Genomic DNA, 17,438 nt, shown 5'->3' with positions numbered 1-17,438 from the left:
TCACAGCATTCCCGCGCATACGCAGTGGAGGGAGTCTCTTCCGCCTCCGCCATGGAGGACACCGTGGCAAAGGCGGAAGGAAAAGAGTCCCCCCACGGCACAGGCTCGCCCGCGGATCGGTGGGCCCCGATCGCGGGCCAGGCCACCGTGGGGGCACCCCCCCGGGGCTAGATCGCCCCACGCCCCCCCAGGACCCTGGAGCCCGCCCGCACCACCTTGTCCCGCCGGTAAGGTAGGTGGTTTAATCTACGCCGGCGGGACAGGCATTTTAGCAGCGGGACTTCGGCCTATCCGGGCCGGAGAATCGCGAGGGGGGCCCGCCAACCGGCGCGGCGCGATTCCCGCCCCCGCCGAATATCCGGTGCCGGAGAATTCGGCAACCGGCGGGGGCAGGATTCACGCCAGCCCCCAGCGATTCTCGGACCCGGCGGGGGGGTCGGAGAATCTCGCCCCTGAATTCGATTCGTGGTTTGGGTCACTATCTGTTCAGAGTCTGCACATTCTCCCCGTGCCTGTGTGTGTTTCCTCCAGGTGCTCCGGTTTCCTCCCACAGTCCAAAGATGTGCAGGTTAGATGGATTGGCCATACTAAAATTGCCCTTAGTGTCCAGAAAGGTTGGGTGGGTTGCTGGGTTACAGGTATAGGGTGGAGGTATGGGCTTAAGTATGGTGCTTTTTCCTAGGGCCGGTGCAGACTCAATGGGCTGAATGTCCTGCTTCTACACTGTAAATTCTATGGTTCTATGAAAAACAACTACCTAACTATCCCATTTCCCAGCACTTGGCCCATAGCCTTGTATGCTATGGCATCTCAAGTGCACATCTAAATACTTCTTAAATGTTATGAGGGCCTCTGCCTCCATCTTTTACTCTTTCAGGCAATGAGTTCCAAACTCCCACCAACCTCTGGGTAAAAAGGCTTTTCCTCACATACCCTCTAAACTCAATGGGCCGAATGACCTCCTTTTGCACTGTAGATTCTATGATTCTATAAACCTTCTGCCACATAACTTAAACCTATGCTCCCAGGTATCTTTCTGTCTGCTCTAGCTTTGCCCCTCAGTTGGATAACGAACTGGCTAACCGATAGAAGTCAGAGAGTGGTGGTGGATGGCAAATATTCAGCCTGGATCCCAGTTACCAGTGGCATACCGCAGGGATCAGTTCTGGGTCCTCTGCTGTTTGTGATTTTCATTAATGACTTGGATGAGGGAGTTGAAGGGTGGGTCAGTAAATTTGCAGACGATACGAAGATTGGGGGAGTTGTGGATAGTGAGGAGGGCTGTTGTCGGCTGCAAAGAGACATAGATAGGATGCAGAGCTGGGCTGAGAAGTGGCAGATGGAGTTTAACCCTGAAAAGTGTGAGGTTGTCCATTTTGGAAGGACAAATATGAATGTGGAATACAGGATTAACGGTAGAGTTCTTGGCAATGTGGAGGAGCAGAGAGATCTTGGGGTCTATGTTCATACATCTTTGAAAGTTGCCACTCAAGTGGATAGAGCTGTGAAGAAGGCCTATGGTGTGCTCGCGTTCATTAACAGAGGGATTGAATTTAAGAGCCGTGAGGTGATGATGCAGCTGTACAAAACTTTGGTAAGGCCACATTTGGAGTACTGTGTACAGTTCTGGTCGCCTCATTTTAGGAAGGATGTGGAAGCTTTGGAAAAGGTGCAAAGAAGATTTACCAGGATGTTGCCTGGAATGGAGAGTAGGTCTTACGAGGAAAGGTTGAGGGTGCTAGGCCTTTTCTCATTAGAACGGAGAAGGATGAGGAGCGACTTGATAGAGGTTTATAAGATGATTAGGGGAATAGATAGAGTAGACAGTCAGAGACTTTTTCCCCGGGTGGAACAAACCATTACAAGGGGACATAAATTTAAGGTGAAAGGTGGAAGATATAGGAGGGATATCAGAGGTATGTTCTTTACCCAGAGAGTAGTGGGGGCATGGAATGCACTGCCTGTGGAAGTAGTTGAGTCGGAAACATTAGGGACCTTCAAGCAGCTATTGGATAGGTACATGGATTACGGTAAAATGATATAGTGTAGATTTATTTGTTCTTAAGGGCAGCACGGTAGCATTGTGGATAGCACAATGCTTCACAGCTCCAGGGTCCCAGGTGCGATTCCAGCTTGGGTCACTGTCTGTGCGGAGTCTGCACGTCCTCCCAGTGTCTGCGTGGGTTTCCTCCGGGTGCTCCGGTTTCCTCCCACAGTCCAAAGATGTGCAGGTTAGGTGAATTGGCCAATGATAAATTGCCCTTAATGTCCAAAATTGCCCTTGGTGTTGGGTGGAGGTGTTGAGTTTGGGTAGGGTGCTCTTTCCAGGAGCCGGTGCAGACTCAAAGGGCCGAATGGCCTCCTTCTGCACTGTAAATTCAATGATAATCTATGATTAACCTAGGACAAAGGTTCGGCACAACATCGTGGGCCGAAGGGCCTGTTCTGTGCTGTATTTTCTATGTTTTCTATGTCTATACAATCCCTTCATAACTAAAACTTTCCAGCCCAGGCAATATCCTGGTAAATCTCCTCTGGATTCTTTCCAATGCTATCACATTCCTCCTATAATGTGGATTTCAGAACTGCACACAATACTCTAGCTGTGGACTAACCAATGTTTTATACTGTTCCAGCATAACCTCCGAGCTCTTAAAATCTATGCCTGGGCTAATAAAGGAAAGTACATCATATGCCTTCTTAACCACTATATTCACCTCCTCTGCTACCTTAAAGGACCGGTGTACATGCACACCAAGATCTTCGGTGTTTCCCTGGGTTCTGCCATTTATCATGTATTCCAGAAGAACAGAAGACCATAAGCGCCGAGGACCCGGGTTCAATCCTGGCTCTGGTTCACTGTCCGTGTGGAGTTTGCACATTCTCCCCATGTCTGTGTGGGTCTCACCCCCACAACCCAAAGATATGCAGGGGAGGTGAATTGGCCATGCTAAATTGTCCCTTAATTGGAAAAAAATGAATTGGGTACTCTAAGTTTTTTTTTGAGAAAAAAAGACCATAAGATATAGGAACAAAATTAGGTCATTTGGCCCATCGATTCTGCTTCATCATTCAATCATGGCTGAAAGGTTCCTCATTTCCATTGTCTTGCCTTCTCCCCACAACCCCTGATCTCCATTTTAATCAAGAAGTTCTCTTCTTAATCAAGAACACCAGATTTGTGCTTGAGTTGCTGTTATCCACAGGGCTACAGACCAAGAGCTGGATGGTGAAATCAGACAGAATAGTTATTTCATAGAACATCAGAACCAGGAGTAGGCAATTTAGCCTCTCGAGCCTGCTCCACCGTTCAATACTATCATCACTGATCACATTGTGGCCTCAATTCCACATCCTGCCCATTCTTCTTAATCCTTCAATCCATTACAAATTAAAAATCTGTCTATCTCCTCCTTAAATTTACTCACTGTCCCTGCATCCACCGCACTCTGGGGTAACAAATTCCACAGATCCGTGACCCTTTGGGAGAAGTAGTTTCTCCTCAACTCTGTTTTAAATTTGCTACCCCTTATAATGAGACTATGACCTTGCATTCTAGAATGCCCCACAAGAGGAAGCATCTGCTCCACGTCTACTTCATCCATACCTTTTATCATCTTATACCTCAATTTCATCTCCCGTCATTCTTCTAAACTCTAGGGAGTATGGGCCCAAACTGCTCAATTTCCCTTCATACGATAAACCCCTCATCTCTGGAATCAATCTAGTGAGCCTCCTCTGAACTGTCTCCAATGCCCTCAGATAAGGGGACTAAAACTGTCCCCAATGCCTTGCACAGTTGCAACAACACTTCCTTACCGTTATACTCAATTCCTTTAGCTATAACTGCCAACCTTCCATTTGCTTTCTTTATTACCTGCTGTACCTGCATGCTAGTTTTCTGCGACTCATACACAAGGACACACAGATCCCTCTGCACCGGAGCACCCCAAAATCTCTCCCCATTTTGATAATAAGTGGCCTTCCCATTTTTACGGCCAAAATGCATGACATCACACTTATCCACGTTAAACTCCATCTGCCCCATTTTAGGCACACTCTCCTAACCTATCTATATCCATCTGTAAAGTTCTTATTTCCTCATTACAACTTACTGACCCACCTATTTTTGTGTTGTCTGCAAATTTGGCTATAGAACCCTCTATCCCTGTATCCAAGTCATTAATATAGATTGTAAATAGTTGGTGCCCAAAACTGAGCCCTGTGGCACCCCATGAGTTACACCTTGCCATCCAGAAAAAGACCCATTTATCCCAACTCTCTGTCTTCTGTCCATCAGCCAGTCTTCTATCCAAGCTGATAAGTTACCACTAACCCCATGTGATCTAACCTTGTGCATTAACTTTATGTGCGGCACCTTATCAAAAGCCTCCCAGAAGTCCAGATATACTACATCTACAGGATCCCCATTATTCACTTTGTTTGTTACATCTTCGAAGAACTCAAGCAAATTAGTCAAACATGATCTGCCCTTCATAAAACCATGCTGACTTACCTTGCCTTGTTGTCCTGCCCAAGTGTAACTCCTCATACTTATCTGGATTGAATTCCATTTGTCCTTGATCAGCCAATCTGACCAGCCCATCTATATTCTCCTGTAATTGAAGGCTATCCTCCTCACTAATTACCACCCAACCAATTTTTGCATCATCCGCAAATTTACTAATCAACCCTCCTACATTCATATCTAAATCATTTATATAAACCACAAACAACAATGGCCCCAACACTGATCCCTACGGGACCGCACTGGACACAGGCTTCCAGTCAGAAAAACACCCCTTGACCATCACACTCTTCTTCTTGCCTCTCAGCCAATTTTGGATCTAATTTGTCAAATTTCCTTGGATCCCATGGGTTCTTCCCTTCACTATCAGTCTCCTATGTGGGACTTTATCAAAAGCCTTGACGAAATCCAAGTAGACCATATCAAATTCATTTCCCTGAACTACACACCTGGTCACCTCTTCAAAAAATTCAATCAAGTTGGTCAGACATGACCTCCCCTTAACAAAACTATGTTGACTGTTCTTGATTAATCCCTGACTTTCCAAATATAGATTAATTCTGTCTCTCAGAATTACTTCCAATAGTTTCCCCATTACTGAGGTTAGACTGACTGGCCTGTAGTTTCCTGGTTTATCCCTTCCTCCCTTCTTGAATAATGGTACCACATTGACTATCCTTCAGTCTTCCAGCACCTCTCCTGTGGCTAGAGATGAATTGAAAATTATTGCCAACACCCCTGTTATTTCCCCCCTTGCCTCACTCTTTTTTAAAAAAATGTTTTATTGAATTTTTTTTCCCAAACAACAATTTTTCCCCTCTTACAAAGCAAACGCAACAATAACAATACAGAAATTTTTAACAATACACAAGTAACAAAACCTCTTTATCTTTGACCTAAACTAAACTAACCCCCCCCCCCCCCTCCCCCTCCCCCCCCCCCCCTTCCCCCTGGGTTGCTGCTGCTGGTCATCTGTCTTCCCTCTACCGTTCCCCTAGGTAGTCGAGAAATGGCTGCCACCGCCTGGTGAACTCTTGGGCCGATCCTCTCAGGGCAAACTTTATCTGCTCCAGTTTAATGAACCCCGCCATATCATTTACCCAGGCCTCCAGTCCGGGGGGTTTCGCCTCCTTCCACATGAGTAGGATCCTGCGCCGGGCTACTAGGGACGCAAAGGCCACAACGTCGGCCTCTTTCGCCTCCTGCACTCCCGGCTCTTCCGCAACTCCAAATAGAGCTAACCCCCAGCCTGGTTTGACCCGGGCCTTCACCACCCGCGAAATCACTCCCGTCACTCCCTTCCAATACCCTTCCAGTGCCGGGCACGCCCAAAACATATGTGCGTGGTTTGCCGGGCTCCCGCCACACCTCCCACATTTGTCCTCCACTCCAAAGAACCTGCTCAATCTTGCTCCCGTTATGTGTGCTCTATGTAGCACCTTAAATTGAATCAGGCTAAGCCTGGCGCATGAGGAAGAGGAATTTACCCTGCTTAGGGCATCAGCCCACATACCCTCCTCTATCTCCTCCCCTAGTTCTTCTTCCCACTTTCCTTTTAGTTCGCCCACCGACTCCTCCCCCTCTTCCCTCATCTCTCGGTAAATCTCTGACACCTTGCCCTCTCCGACCCACACCCCTGAAAGCACCCTGTCCTGTATCCCCTGTGTCGGGAGCAACGGAAATTCCCTCACCTGTTGTCTAGTAAACGCCCTCACCTGCATATGTCTCAAGAAATTTCCCCGGGCAACTTATACTTTTCCTCCAATGCTCCCAAGCTCGCAAAAGTCCCATCTATAAATAAATCTCCCACCCTCCTAATTCCCAACTGGTACCAGCTCTGAAATCCTCCATACATTCTTCCTGGGGCGAACCTATGGTTGTTCCTGATTGGGGACCCCTCCCCCTTGCCTCACTCAACAGCTTGGGACACATTTCATCTGGCCCTGGAGTTTTGTCTACTTTAAGCCTGCCAGACCACTCAGAACCTCCTCTCTCTCTATGTTAATCTCTTTAATTTTATCACAGTCCTTCTCCCTGATTTCTATACCCACACTGTCCCTCTCACGAGTGAACTGACAGAGTAACAGTTTAACATTCCAAATTCAACAGCCTCTCCCACCACCCTGAGAACTCAATGGTTATGGGTGTGGTTCACCCTCTTGAATGGCTCACGAGATTCAACGGCCTCATCGTGTCACCAAGCTGGGCGTGACGAGGCAGGTAAATTATGCCTTTGTGTGTGAACATGGATGTAATTTTCCGCCACGTTAATAACTAATGTACTGTATCATCTTTGTCTATCAGACAGTATTCTCAGGACCTAAAATATGTGATGCCAACTTTATCCATTAATATAAATGCTTATTCTTGTACAAAATTGTGCATCGTTGACCTATGTTGGGCAGCAAAATGTGAAGAATTTGTCTAGTTTGGCCTCTTGTATTAAGGAGCTCGAGGATTTGGTACCAAATCCAAAGTCTGAAGTTCTTTTGAGCATGATGTAGTAGTAAAGATGTTGAAATACAAGCAAACAGTTATAGCACATAAAATAAAAACAAATTACCGTAGATGCTGAAATCTGAAATAAAAACAGAAAATACTGGACAATCTCAGCAGGTCTGGGGAGTGAACGGAGATAACATTTTGAGTCTGGATAACTCTTTGTCAAAGCTGGAGAGAACTGGAAATAGGGTCAGATTTGTACTGTTGTGGGGGAGTGAAGCAGTGGGGCTGGATAGGGGGACAGCAATAGGTGGAGATTGACAAAGATATTGTGGACAGAAAAACAAAGGGAATGTGGGTGGGGGTGGCTAAGAAGGATGCTGATAGTGGCACATAAAGAGATTAGAATGTGTCAATGGCAGAACAAGGTGAGCAGTGTGTCAAATGGCAATTGGGAACAGGGAGATGGCCCAAGTGGGATGGGGTGAGGGCAGAGTGGACAATGGCGTGGGAAAAACAGATCAATTAAAGAAATGAAAATAAATTGACACAAATAAAAATGGGGTGAAGGTGTGGGGGGCGGGGGGGGGGGGGGAGAGTTCAGTTTGAAGCTGTTGAACTCAGTGTTAAGTCCAGAAGGCTGTAACGTGCCAAATTGGAAGATAAGGTGCTCTTCCTCCAGTTTGCACTGAGCTTCTTTGGAATATTGCAGCAGGCCAGGAAGGACATGTGGACATGAGAGCAGGATGGTGAGTTGAAATGTCAAGCAACTGGAGGATTTGGGTCCTGCTTGTGGACAGACCAAAGGTGTTTTGCAAAGCGGTCACCCAGTCTGCGTTGTCTCTCTAGTGTAGAGTAGACTGCATTGGGAGCAGTAAATGCAATAGACCAGATTGAAGGAGGTGCACGTGAAGCGCTGCCTCACTTGAGAACATTATTGAATAAGGTACTCTGATCCAACAGGCAAGGCTTGACATTAGCAAGGTTCTAAGATTAACAATCTTGAATGTCTTGATGGTACCAATTGAGTGGTCCAGTCCAACATCAAGAATAGTCTAATATCTATTCTCAAAGCCTAATTTTATAGAAATTCTAAACACTCTTGAGACTCAGTAAGCAATACACACATTAGAAACCTCACATCAATCATTTTCTTTGCTACTTGGCTAGCAACAGGTTGTTTTACTCTTTCATTCCAGACAGCACACAGTGTCTGAGACCACAGACCATCCTATAAATATGAGATAACAATGGAGGCATAACGTTTCTGCAGAGGTCCTAATAATAACAGGGCAGGTTATTAGAGCCTTGTCCCACCTCTATTAAATCCTGGAATTGGATAGATTGGGGTCAGGTTTCATAGTTTTAAAATTTTAACATCTAACCAAACCCAAAACACCAATAGTTGGGTGTTATAAGTACTCCCAGGATATCTCATTGCTCGCTATTTATCAAGGGTGCAAAGTCGAACCAGGTTTTAGACAATCTTTTAGTTGAAGGATCCCTGCTGTTAACAGGAGACACAAGATAGCCTTATTCTTTAGAAAGCCTGAAAAATGGTTATTTTTCAATATATATCAAGAGCTGTGAGAGATTTATCCTATTACAATCTATGTAACAAATGTGTGTGATATATCTCAGTGTAATATATATGACAGAGCTGTGAGATATCCCACTGTAATTGATGTAGAAATAAAATGAATGATAAAGCTCAGTTCAATGTTTATAAGAGACCTGTGTGATAGATTCCATTTACAATAGAATCATAGAATCCCTAGTGCAGGAGGAGACCATTCAGCCAATCGCGTCTGCACCGACACTCCGATAGAGCACCTCACTTAGGTCCAATCCCCTGCTCTATCCCCATAACCCCACCTAACCTTTGGACACTAAGGTGCAATTTAGCATGGCCAATCCACCTAACCTGAACATCTTTGGACTGTGGGAGGAAATTGGAGCACCTGAAGGAAACCCACGTAGATACAGGGTAGAATTTTCAAACTCCACACAGACAGTCACCCAAGGTCGGAATTGAACCCGGGTCCCTGGTGCTGTGAGGCAGCAGTGCTAACCACTGTACCACCATGCCGTCCATTTCTAATCTAAATATGGCGTATCGGGGTGCAATTTATACAGCATAACTATATGCGATATATCTAATAGTAATGTACATAACAGACTTAGATGCGATGGAATACAATGTAATCCAGGCATTTTCAAAGTGGGGGTCGGGACCCATGGCTTTTAGAAATGTCGGCTGCGAGCGGCTTTAAAAATGATGGCTGCGACCGGCTAGAAAAATGTGGGTGCGCTGCACATGCGTGCCCGCTCATCAGTGTGCATTCCCGGAGCCCAGAGAGAAACACCACCTCCTTCTGATGTCAGCGTGCTGACCCAAGAGAAGATTTTTTAAAAATTCAATTCAGTCTTCCTGCATCTGTCTTGAATATGCTCAATGGCTGAGCCTCTCTTTGATAGTGAGTTTTAGAGATTAAAAAGATTCACAATAGTTTCAGTTAAGTAATTCCTCTTCATCTATGTCTAAAACCGTTGCATTGTAATTTGCAGACTATGTCCCCAGACTGTAAACCACCCATCTGAGGAAAACTTACATTCTGCATCTGTTCTGTAGAGTCCTGAGAGAATAATGCCTGTTTCAATGAGGTCTTTTCTCATTCTTCGCTATTCTAGACTACAGAATATAAGCCCAGGCTCACCTCTCGCATTAAAGATAAGAGAAAATGGTGGGTCTCGAAGGTCAGCTGGCGTGAGTCGCGAAGGTCAGTCAGCATGGGTCGCGAAGGTTGGCCATAATGGGTAGCGAAGGTCAGTTGGCGGCATGGGTCCCGAAGGATGGTTGGTTGGTAAAAATGGGCAAAAAAGTTTGAAAAACACTGGTGTAATGTACATAACCACGATGTGGATTATATACTCCTGTATAATCTGTATAGAACAGAACTGGGTGTGGTGTGAAAGTCACTATTGCCCAAGAGGACCATCGGCTGCTCTCCCCTTTAGAGCAAGAGAGCTGACTGGTGGTGATTTAACCCGAAGGTCACCACTCCTCAGACGAGGTGCAAGGTTGAGAATAAATGAATAACCTCAGGTGGTACCGGATTGAACCCACGCTCCCCATCACGAATCAGAAGTCCAGCCAACTGAACTAATCAGCTCCTTGGCATTGTAAATCCCACAACAGAAAAGGAGGAATGGACATGGAAAATCAGGGAGAGCACAGAACTAATGAAGAGAGTCTTGAGAGGGGGGATAAGGGGAAAGCTCCAATCGTCTTTGACACTCAGTTGTACACTATTAAATTAATTAAAATTCTCTGGCCTGTCTATTCGTCAAAACTGAATTGATTGAGATTGAAGCCGGTTTGAAAAGTTCAATAGACCACAAAAAAGCATTTAGTGAATGATTTAATTATTTTGTGAGAGAATATATTTTAGTTTTTTTTTTAATGAATAGCTTCATTAATTTTTAGAATATTTAAAGAATTGAGAAACACCTTTGTGTTAGTGACAGGAGGGCTCAATGAGCAAGGAATGCGGAATGAAGTGGTTCATTGCTCCATCTGCTGTTGGAAAACTTACAAGGTAAATAATGCTGTAAGCATTCTCAACTTCAAATCTTGGGCGTGATTCAGCGGCCTCTTTGCGGCTGACTTGGTGTCGGGATAAGGCTGTTTAATCTTGAGAGAAGCCTCTCGCGAGATTTGCAATACTTGAAATGCCTTGCGAGATTTAACAAAATCTCGCAAGTCGTCGTGATCTGGATCTCTAGTTCACTAGGCATGATCCTGATCTGCATATTTAAATGAGCCATTAGACTAATTTAAATATCCCTCCACGGGATTCTCCTGGTGCCCGGGACTTAATGGCTGCGCCTGGGAGGCATCGCCAGGGTAGCGTTTAGTACTGGTTTCCACAAATGTGGACAAGTCGTAATGGCACTTGGGCCTTTAGGGACCCCGGGCAGGGTGGCACCCTGGCACTGTCAGCTTGGCATCCTGGAAGTGTGAGAGGGTGTCCCCGGTGATCTCCCTGAGGTTAAGGGGGGGGTCAAAAAGGAGGAGTGTGCTGAAACGGGATGGGAAAGATTTGGGCAATCTTCTGAAAAGACATCCCAATCTGCGACGAGCCTTTCCTGCTGGGATCGGCAGCAGGAAATGACTAAGTGTGGCCTCAGCAAAGAAAAACTTCCCGAGGCCAAAACAAATGGTAAAGTGCCATTGAATAGCGAGGTGTTTCTCGGCATTGCAGTCACCAAGAAACACACCCAAAAACGGGCAGATTTTTTTCATCGAATTGTGCCCCATAATTGTGCAGTTGTAGATTACACTCAATTTGATTGTCTTCAGTAAAATCCCTGACTCAGCAAAATTTACTATCAGAATGTGCCCTAGTCGGCAGGGGTAGGGGGAGGGGGGTGAAGAATGAGGATGGCATTGCAGGTAATAACTAGAGTTGGGCCCACTTGTCCCCATAAAATATGCAGAGGCAGCCACAAGAACTGCTAGGTGTGGAGATGACATGTGTGAAAGGTTGGCTTTTGTGTTCTGAAAGAAAATACAAAACAGCCCTCTCGGCTTCACCCCTCACACCCTCTCACCCCACCCCAAACACTCCCCATGCCCCATCCATGCCAACACATCTCATCTCATGTCCCCCACCCACATCTATGGCTCCTCATAAATCTCCATGTCAACCTATGCCCCTCTATACATCACTCATAACCCATTTTAACACCTTTACCAACTTAATGTCTACTCATGTCAACCCATTCCCACACCCATCACCCTTTGACCACACATGCCCGATACCAACTCACCAGTATCTGTCACGGGCGAACCACAGGGCCCATGTTGAGGTTAAATACAAAACGTTTTCAGTGTCTGTTGCAGACTTTATGAATTAGAGTGATCTGTTTTCATTTTTTAAAAATTGTTACATTTAAATTCATTCAACTACTCAATCATCCATAAAACAAACATTGCATTTCAGTGCTTGATCCCTTGTAAAAAGAAGTATTTGTAATGATGGCCCCATTTCAAAGATTTTATAACCACTTGATACTGCCAATCAAACTGTGAACTGACAGATACCCCACTGTGACAATGATAGGGTGTGAAATCAATCATGCAGTACAATACTAAAACAATAGCCCTCAGGCGTCTGTCAACAGACACAGTGAAAGAGCAAGCACGGATTAAAAAAAAAAAATTCTAACTTTTTTTTAATTTAAAGGACATAATATTGAAATGCCAATAAATGTAACCATTCCAATGAGATTCAAGTGCCTTGACAGCTTTAAAGTTCCAATGAGTTTATCCACATTTGACACACATTTATCTTACCTTTAACAATCCCAAAAGGCATTTGACACCTCCAAAGGGCGACTGACCTCTCCCAAAGTTGTCCCCGAACCTATTCAAAATGTTACCATACCTCTCCAAAGAACTCTGGTAGGTTTAGTACTCCTGAAAAGTGTGAATCCGACAAGTGATTTTTTTTAACGTTCTGTAAGGGTCCTTCATGTTTATTCCCTTATTGCCCCTTTCTTTTATTTTGTTGTTATTATTTTTGGTAGATGGATGATAATTGGGCATGTATCTTTAAGTCAAGCAGCAGAATTCAGAAGTTACGGGAGAGAATACTCTTCTAATTGCTGCTGGCTTTAACAGGAGGCCTCAGACCTTTCAGCACCAGAGAGAGAAATGGGGTGGGACTCAGTTTGATTGATTGTCTGATGGCAAATGAATTACTCTGCCCAGTAACAACTGGTGATTGGATCCTATCCCACTGGAATGATTTGCAGGAGCTCAGTTTTGATCCTGGCAGCACAGAGACAAGGTCCTGCTACTCTCTCTCCTCTGTGTTTCCCCCAGAAAAGTTATTTGCTGTATTTCTGAACTTGCAGAGAACCTGAATGAATACATCTACAGGAAAACCATTACTGGCTGCAAACAAAGACCAGAACCTGCTATCTCTCTCCAGAAAGGCCTGTGAGTGCAGTATTTTTGAAACTGCAGAGACCAGAATGAACCCACAATACAACAACAAACTGAAAACAAGGTTTGAAGAGGAGTAAGGTGCTGGAAACCACATTCTGAAACAAAGACTCTTTTTTCCTTTTACTTATGATTTATTTTACCCCTTTCTTCCCCTCCGTGTTTGTCAGTCTTGTGTGTGTGTATGCAGAGGGTGTGGAGCAAGTTAAAGTGGGGAATTAGATAATAGTTGACCAGTTTATTTGCTGCATATTTAATTGTAGTCCATGTTATAAATAAACAATAATTGTGTTTCCATTTACAAACCTGGTGACTGTAATTATTGGGCAGCCAAGGGCCAAAGAATTTGGATATTTTTCTAAGAATTATTCGTAATTCACTTAAGTTGTGACTCCGGGTCAAGTGGGGCTGGAATTTACCGCGCACCAGCCCAGGAAGTCGTAACACATTCCACTAGCGAATGTTTGAAGGCAGCTCAATTTTAATATGTGAATTTGCCTCGTTAACCCTGGAGCAGACTGTCCAAAGTACAGTCTGCTCCTTTACCCCTGACAAAAATGGTGGGTGCTGGGTTCGGAGATAGAATTTTTGGAATCGGGTCAGAGGCACCATTTTGCCTACCCTGGACACCCTCCTCATTGTTAGGAAAATTCAGGCCAGTAAGTCTGCTGGTTTGCACACTGAGAGTGACACTGTTGTACACATGAACATTAAAAAAGTGAGACTGCTGTTATACATGTACATTGATTTTTTAAAGAGAAATTGCAATTAAGGGGCAGTTTTTGCGTGGCCAATCCACCCACCCTGCACATCTTTGGGTAGTAAGGGTGAGACCCATGCAGACACGGGGAGACTACATGTACATTGATATGGTGAACCTACTGATATGGTTGAACTTAGGTTCATAGAGCTTTCGTCATATGAGCTCCCACCTCCAGTTACATGACCAAGATAGAAATATTTTCTTCAATTTGAATATATTATCATTAATAATTGAAATATTGAAAGAAAATGAGTAAAGAAACTTATTTTCAAAGAGTCTAAGATAGGGTAGTTGTGCACTGATACAGTGAGTCGATGGGTGTAGTTCTGCTATTGTAACAGGACGATCATTACACTTTCAATTCCAGATTTTATTTTCAAATTTCACCATCTAACATGGGTTACCTTGCGTCTCTGGATTACTAGTCTAATGAAAATACCACTGCATCACTGTCTCCCCACTGCGAGGTCAGGTGCAATGAGACAGTGTACAGGAAGCATTACTCTGTAACAACCCCGTGCTGTACCTGTCCTGGGAATGTGTGATGGGGACAGAGTAGAGGGAGCTTTACTGTGTATCAAACTCTGTGCTGTATCTGTCCTGGGAGTGTTTGATAGGGACATTGTAGAGGGAACTTTACTCTGTATCTAACCCTGTGCTGTACCTGTCCTGGGAATGTTTGATGGGGACAATGTAGAGGGAACTTTACTCTGTATCTAACTCGGTGCTGTACTGTCCTGAGAGTGTTTGATGGGGACAGTGTGGAGAGAGCATTACAGGTGGAATATTTCACATTGCCACTTTGAATGTTATCTCTGACAGTATTTGGATGACTGTATTATTAGCTCAACCTGATGTCTCAGGGTTTCTATACCAATAGCTGGAGATTTAGCAATCTGATGTGAAATTTCAGCTGTCTTAATGTTTCTCTCTTCTTACTTTCCAAGCCCAGCTCTTAGTGGAAACAGACACATTTGGCAGCCAAGTCAGGATCAAGGGGAAGGAGACAGACCATTATCTGTGTATGAACAAGAGGGGAAAACTGGTGGGCAAGGTAAGTGTGATCTCTGCTTTAATTCACCTCTCTCTGAATTCCACTCTCTGCTCCGTCCACTAAAATCCCATTTTCACCACAGTTGTGCATCTGGAATGAACCAGGTTTCTCAGCAAAATGCATGTTCCTGTTGAACCAAGTCCAGGTCTAACCATAAACTGACCTACACCCCTTTCCCTTTAAGTAGTATTGTACTATTCTAGCTCTCTATTCTTTAACTCTAGATTTGGCTCTATTACTCTCTTTGCTTTATAAATCTAGGTCCCTGCTTTGCAACACCTAGTCTCTGCTCTGTAAAGCCTGGTCTCTGTTCTAAATCACCTAGTCTCTGCTCTGTAACGCCTGGTCTCTGCTTTGTAACTCTGTGTCTCTGCTCTGTAACTCTGGTTCTCTGCTTTGTAACTCTGTGTCTCTGCTCTGTAACTCTGGTTCTCTGCTTTGTAACTCTGTGTCTCTGCTCTGTAACTCTGGTTCTCTGCTTTGTAACTCTGGTTCTCTGCTTTGTAACTCTGTGTCTCTGCTCTGTAACTCTACGCCTCTGCTCTGTATCTCTGGGCTTCTGCTCTGTAATGCTGGGATTCTGCTCTGTAACGCCGGACCTCTGCTCTCCTATGCCGGGACTCTGGTCTGTAACTCCGGGTCTCTGTTCTCTATCCCTGGGCCTCTGCTCCATAATGCCGTGCCCCCGCTCTGTGATTCTGGGCCTCTGCTCTGTAACGCCGGGCCACTGCTCTGTAATGCCAGTCCTCTGCTCTGCAACTGCTCTGTAACTCTGGAACTCTGCTCTGTAACCCAGGGTCTCTGCTCTGTAACGCCTGATCTCTTCTTTGTAACTGTGTCTCTGCTCTGTAACGCTGGGCCTCTGCTGTGTAACTCTGGGTCTATGCTCTGTAACTCTGCGACTCTGCTCTGTAACCCTGGGTCTCTGCTCTGTAACCCTGGGCCTCTGCTCTGTAATTCTGGTTCTCTGCTCTGTAACTCTGCATCTCTCCACTGTATCTCTGGGCTTCTGCTCTGTAATGCTGGAATTCTGTTCTGTAACTCTGCGTCTCTTCTCTGTAACTCTGGGTCTCTGCTCTGTATCTCTGAGTCTATGCTCTGTAACTCTGGGTCTCTGCTCTGCAACTCAGCATCTATGCTGTGTAACTCCGGGTGTCTGCTCTATAACTCTAGGATTCTGCTCTGGGTCTCTGCTCTGTAACACTGGGACTCTGCTTGGTAATTCCAGGCCTCTGCTTTGTCACGCTGGGCCTCTGCTCTATAACGCTGGGCCTCTGCTCTATGACTCTGGGACTCTGCTCTATGACTCTGGACCTCTGCTCTGTAAGGCTTGGCCTCTGCTCTGTAACACCAGGCCTCTGCTCTGCAACACTGGGCCTATGCTCTGTAACTCTGGGCCTTTGCTCTGTGACTCTGGGCATCTGCTCTGTAACGCTGTGCCTCTGCTTTGTAATGCTGGGCCTCTGCTCTGTAACTCTGAGCCTCTGCTCTGTAACTCTGGGACTCTGCTCTGTAATGCCGGGCCTCTGCTCTGTAATGCCGGGCCTCTGCTCTGTAACTCTGGGTCCATGTCCTGTAACTCTAGTCCATGCTCTGTAACTCTGGGCCTCTGCTCTATGACTCTGGGCCTCTGCTCTGTAATGCTGGACCTCTGCTTTGTAACGCTGGGCATCTGCTCTGTAATGCTGGACCTCTGCTCTGTAATGCCAGGCCTCTGCTTTGTAACTCTGGGAATCTGCTCTGTAACTCTGGGACTCTGCTCTGTAACTCTGGGACTCTGCTCAGTAATGCCAGGCCTCTGCTCTGTAATGTCCAGCCTCTGCTTTGTAACTCTGGGACTCTGTAATGCCAGGCCTCTGCTTTGTAACTCTGGGACTGTGCTCTGTAACGCCAGGCCTCTGCTCTGTAATGCCGGGCCTCTGCTCTGTAACTCTGGAACTGTGCTCTGTAATGCCAGGCCTCTGCTCTGTAATGCCGGGCCTCTGCTCTGTAACTCTGGGACTCTGCTCTGTAACTCTAGGACTCTGCTCAGTAATGCCAGGCCTCTGCTCTGTAATGTCCAGCCTCTGCTTTGTAACTCTGGGACTCTGTAATGCCAGGCCTCTGCTTTGTAACTCTGGGACTGTGCTCTGTAACGCCAGGCCTCTGCTCTGTAATGCCGGGCCTCTGCTCTGTAACTCTGGAACTGTGCTCTGTAATGCCAGGCCTCTGCTCTGTAATGCCGGGCCTCTGCTCTGTAACTCTGGGACTCTGCTCTGTAACGCTGGGCCTCTGCTCTGTAATGCCATGCCTATGCTCTGTAACTCTGGTTTCTACTCTGCAACTCTGGGCCTCTGCTCTGTAACTCTGCTCTGTAACTCCAGGCCTCTGCTTTGTGACCGGGCCTCTGGTCTGTAGCTCCGGGTCTCTGTTCTCTATTCCTGGGCCTCTGCTCTATAACGCCGTGCCCCTGCGCTGTTACTCCGGCTCTCTGGTCTGTAACGCTGGGCCTCTGGTCTATACTGCCGTGCCCCTGCTCTGTGACTCTGGGCCTCTGCTCTGTAATGCTGGGCCTCTGCTCTGAAACGCTGGGCCTCTGCTCTATAATGCTGGGCCGCTGTTCTGCAACTGCTCTGTAACTCTGGGACTCTGCTCTGTA

General features: G+C 45.9%; 1 protein-coding gene across 5 annotated transcripts in view; it reads left to right on the top strand.

Annotated features, from left to right (window-relative positions):
• LOC140426738 (fibroblast growth factor 18-like) overlaps positions 1–17,438 on the top strand; it is a 313,982-nt gene that overhangs the window by 271,688 nt on the left and 24,856 nt on the right. For all 5 annotated transcript variants that reach the window (XM_072511863.1, XM_072511868.1, XM_072511866.1 and 2 more), the window contains one exon: positions 14,694–14,800. In XM_072511863.1, coding sequence (XP_072367964.1) covers positions 14,694–14,800 — 107 coding nt within the window. The remainder of the gene's footprint in view (positions 1–14,693; positions 14,801–17,438) is intronic.

This window comes from Scyliorhinus torazame, chromosome 7, assembly GCF_047496885.1.
Source record: "Scyliorhinus torazame isolate Kashiwa2021f chromosome 7, sScyTor2.1, whole genome shotgun sequence".
Taxonomy (NCBI): Eukaryota; Metazoa; Chordata; class Chondrichthyes; order Carcharhiniformes; family Scyliorhinidae; genus Scyliorhinus; species Scyliorhinus torazame.
Note: the sequence above shows the minus strand (reverse complement) of the source record. Positions and strands in the feature narration are given on the sequence as shown.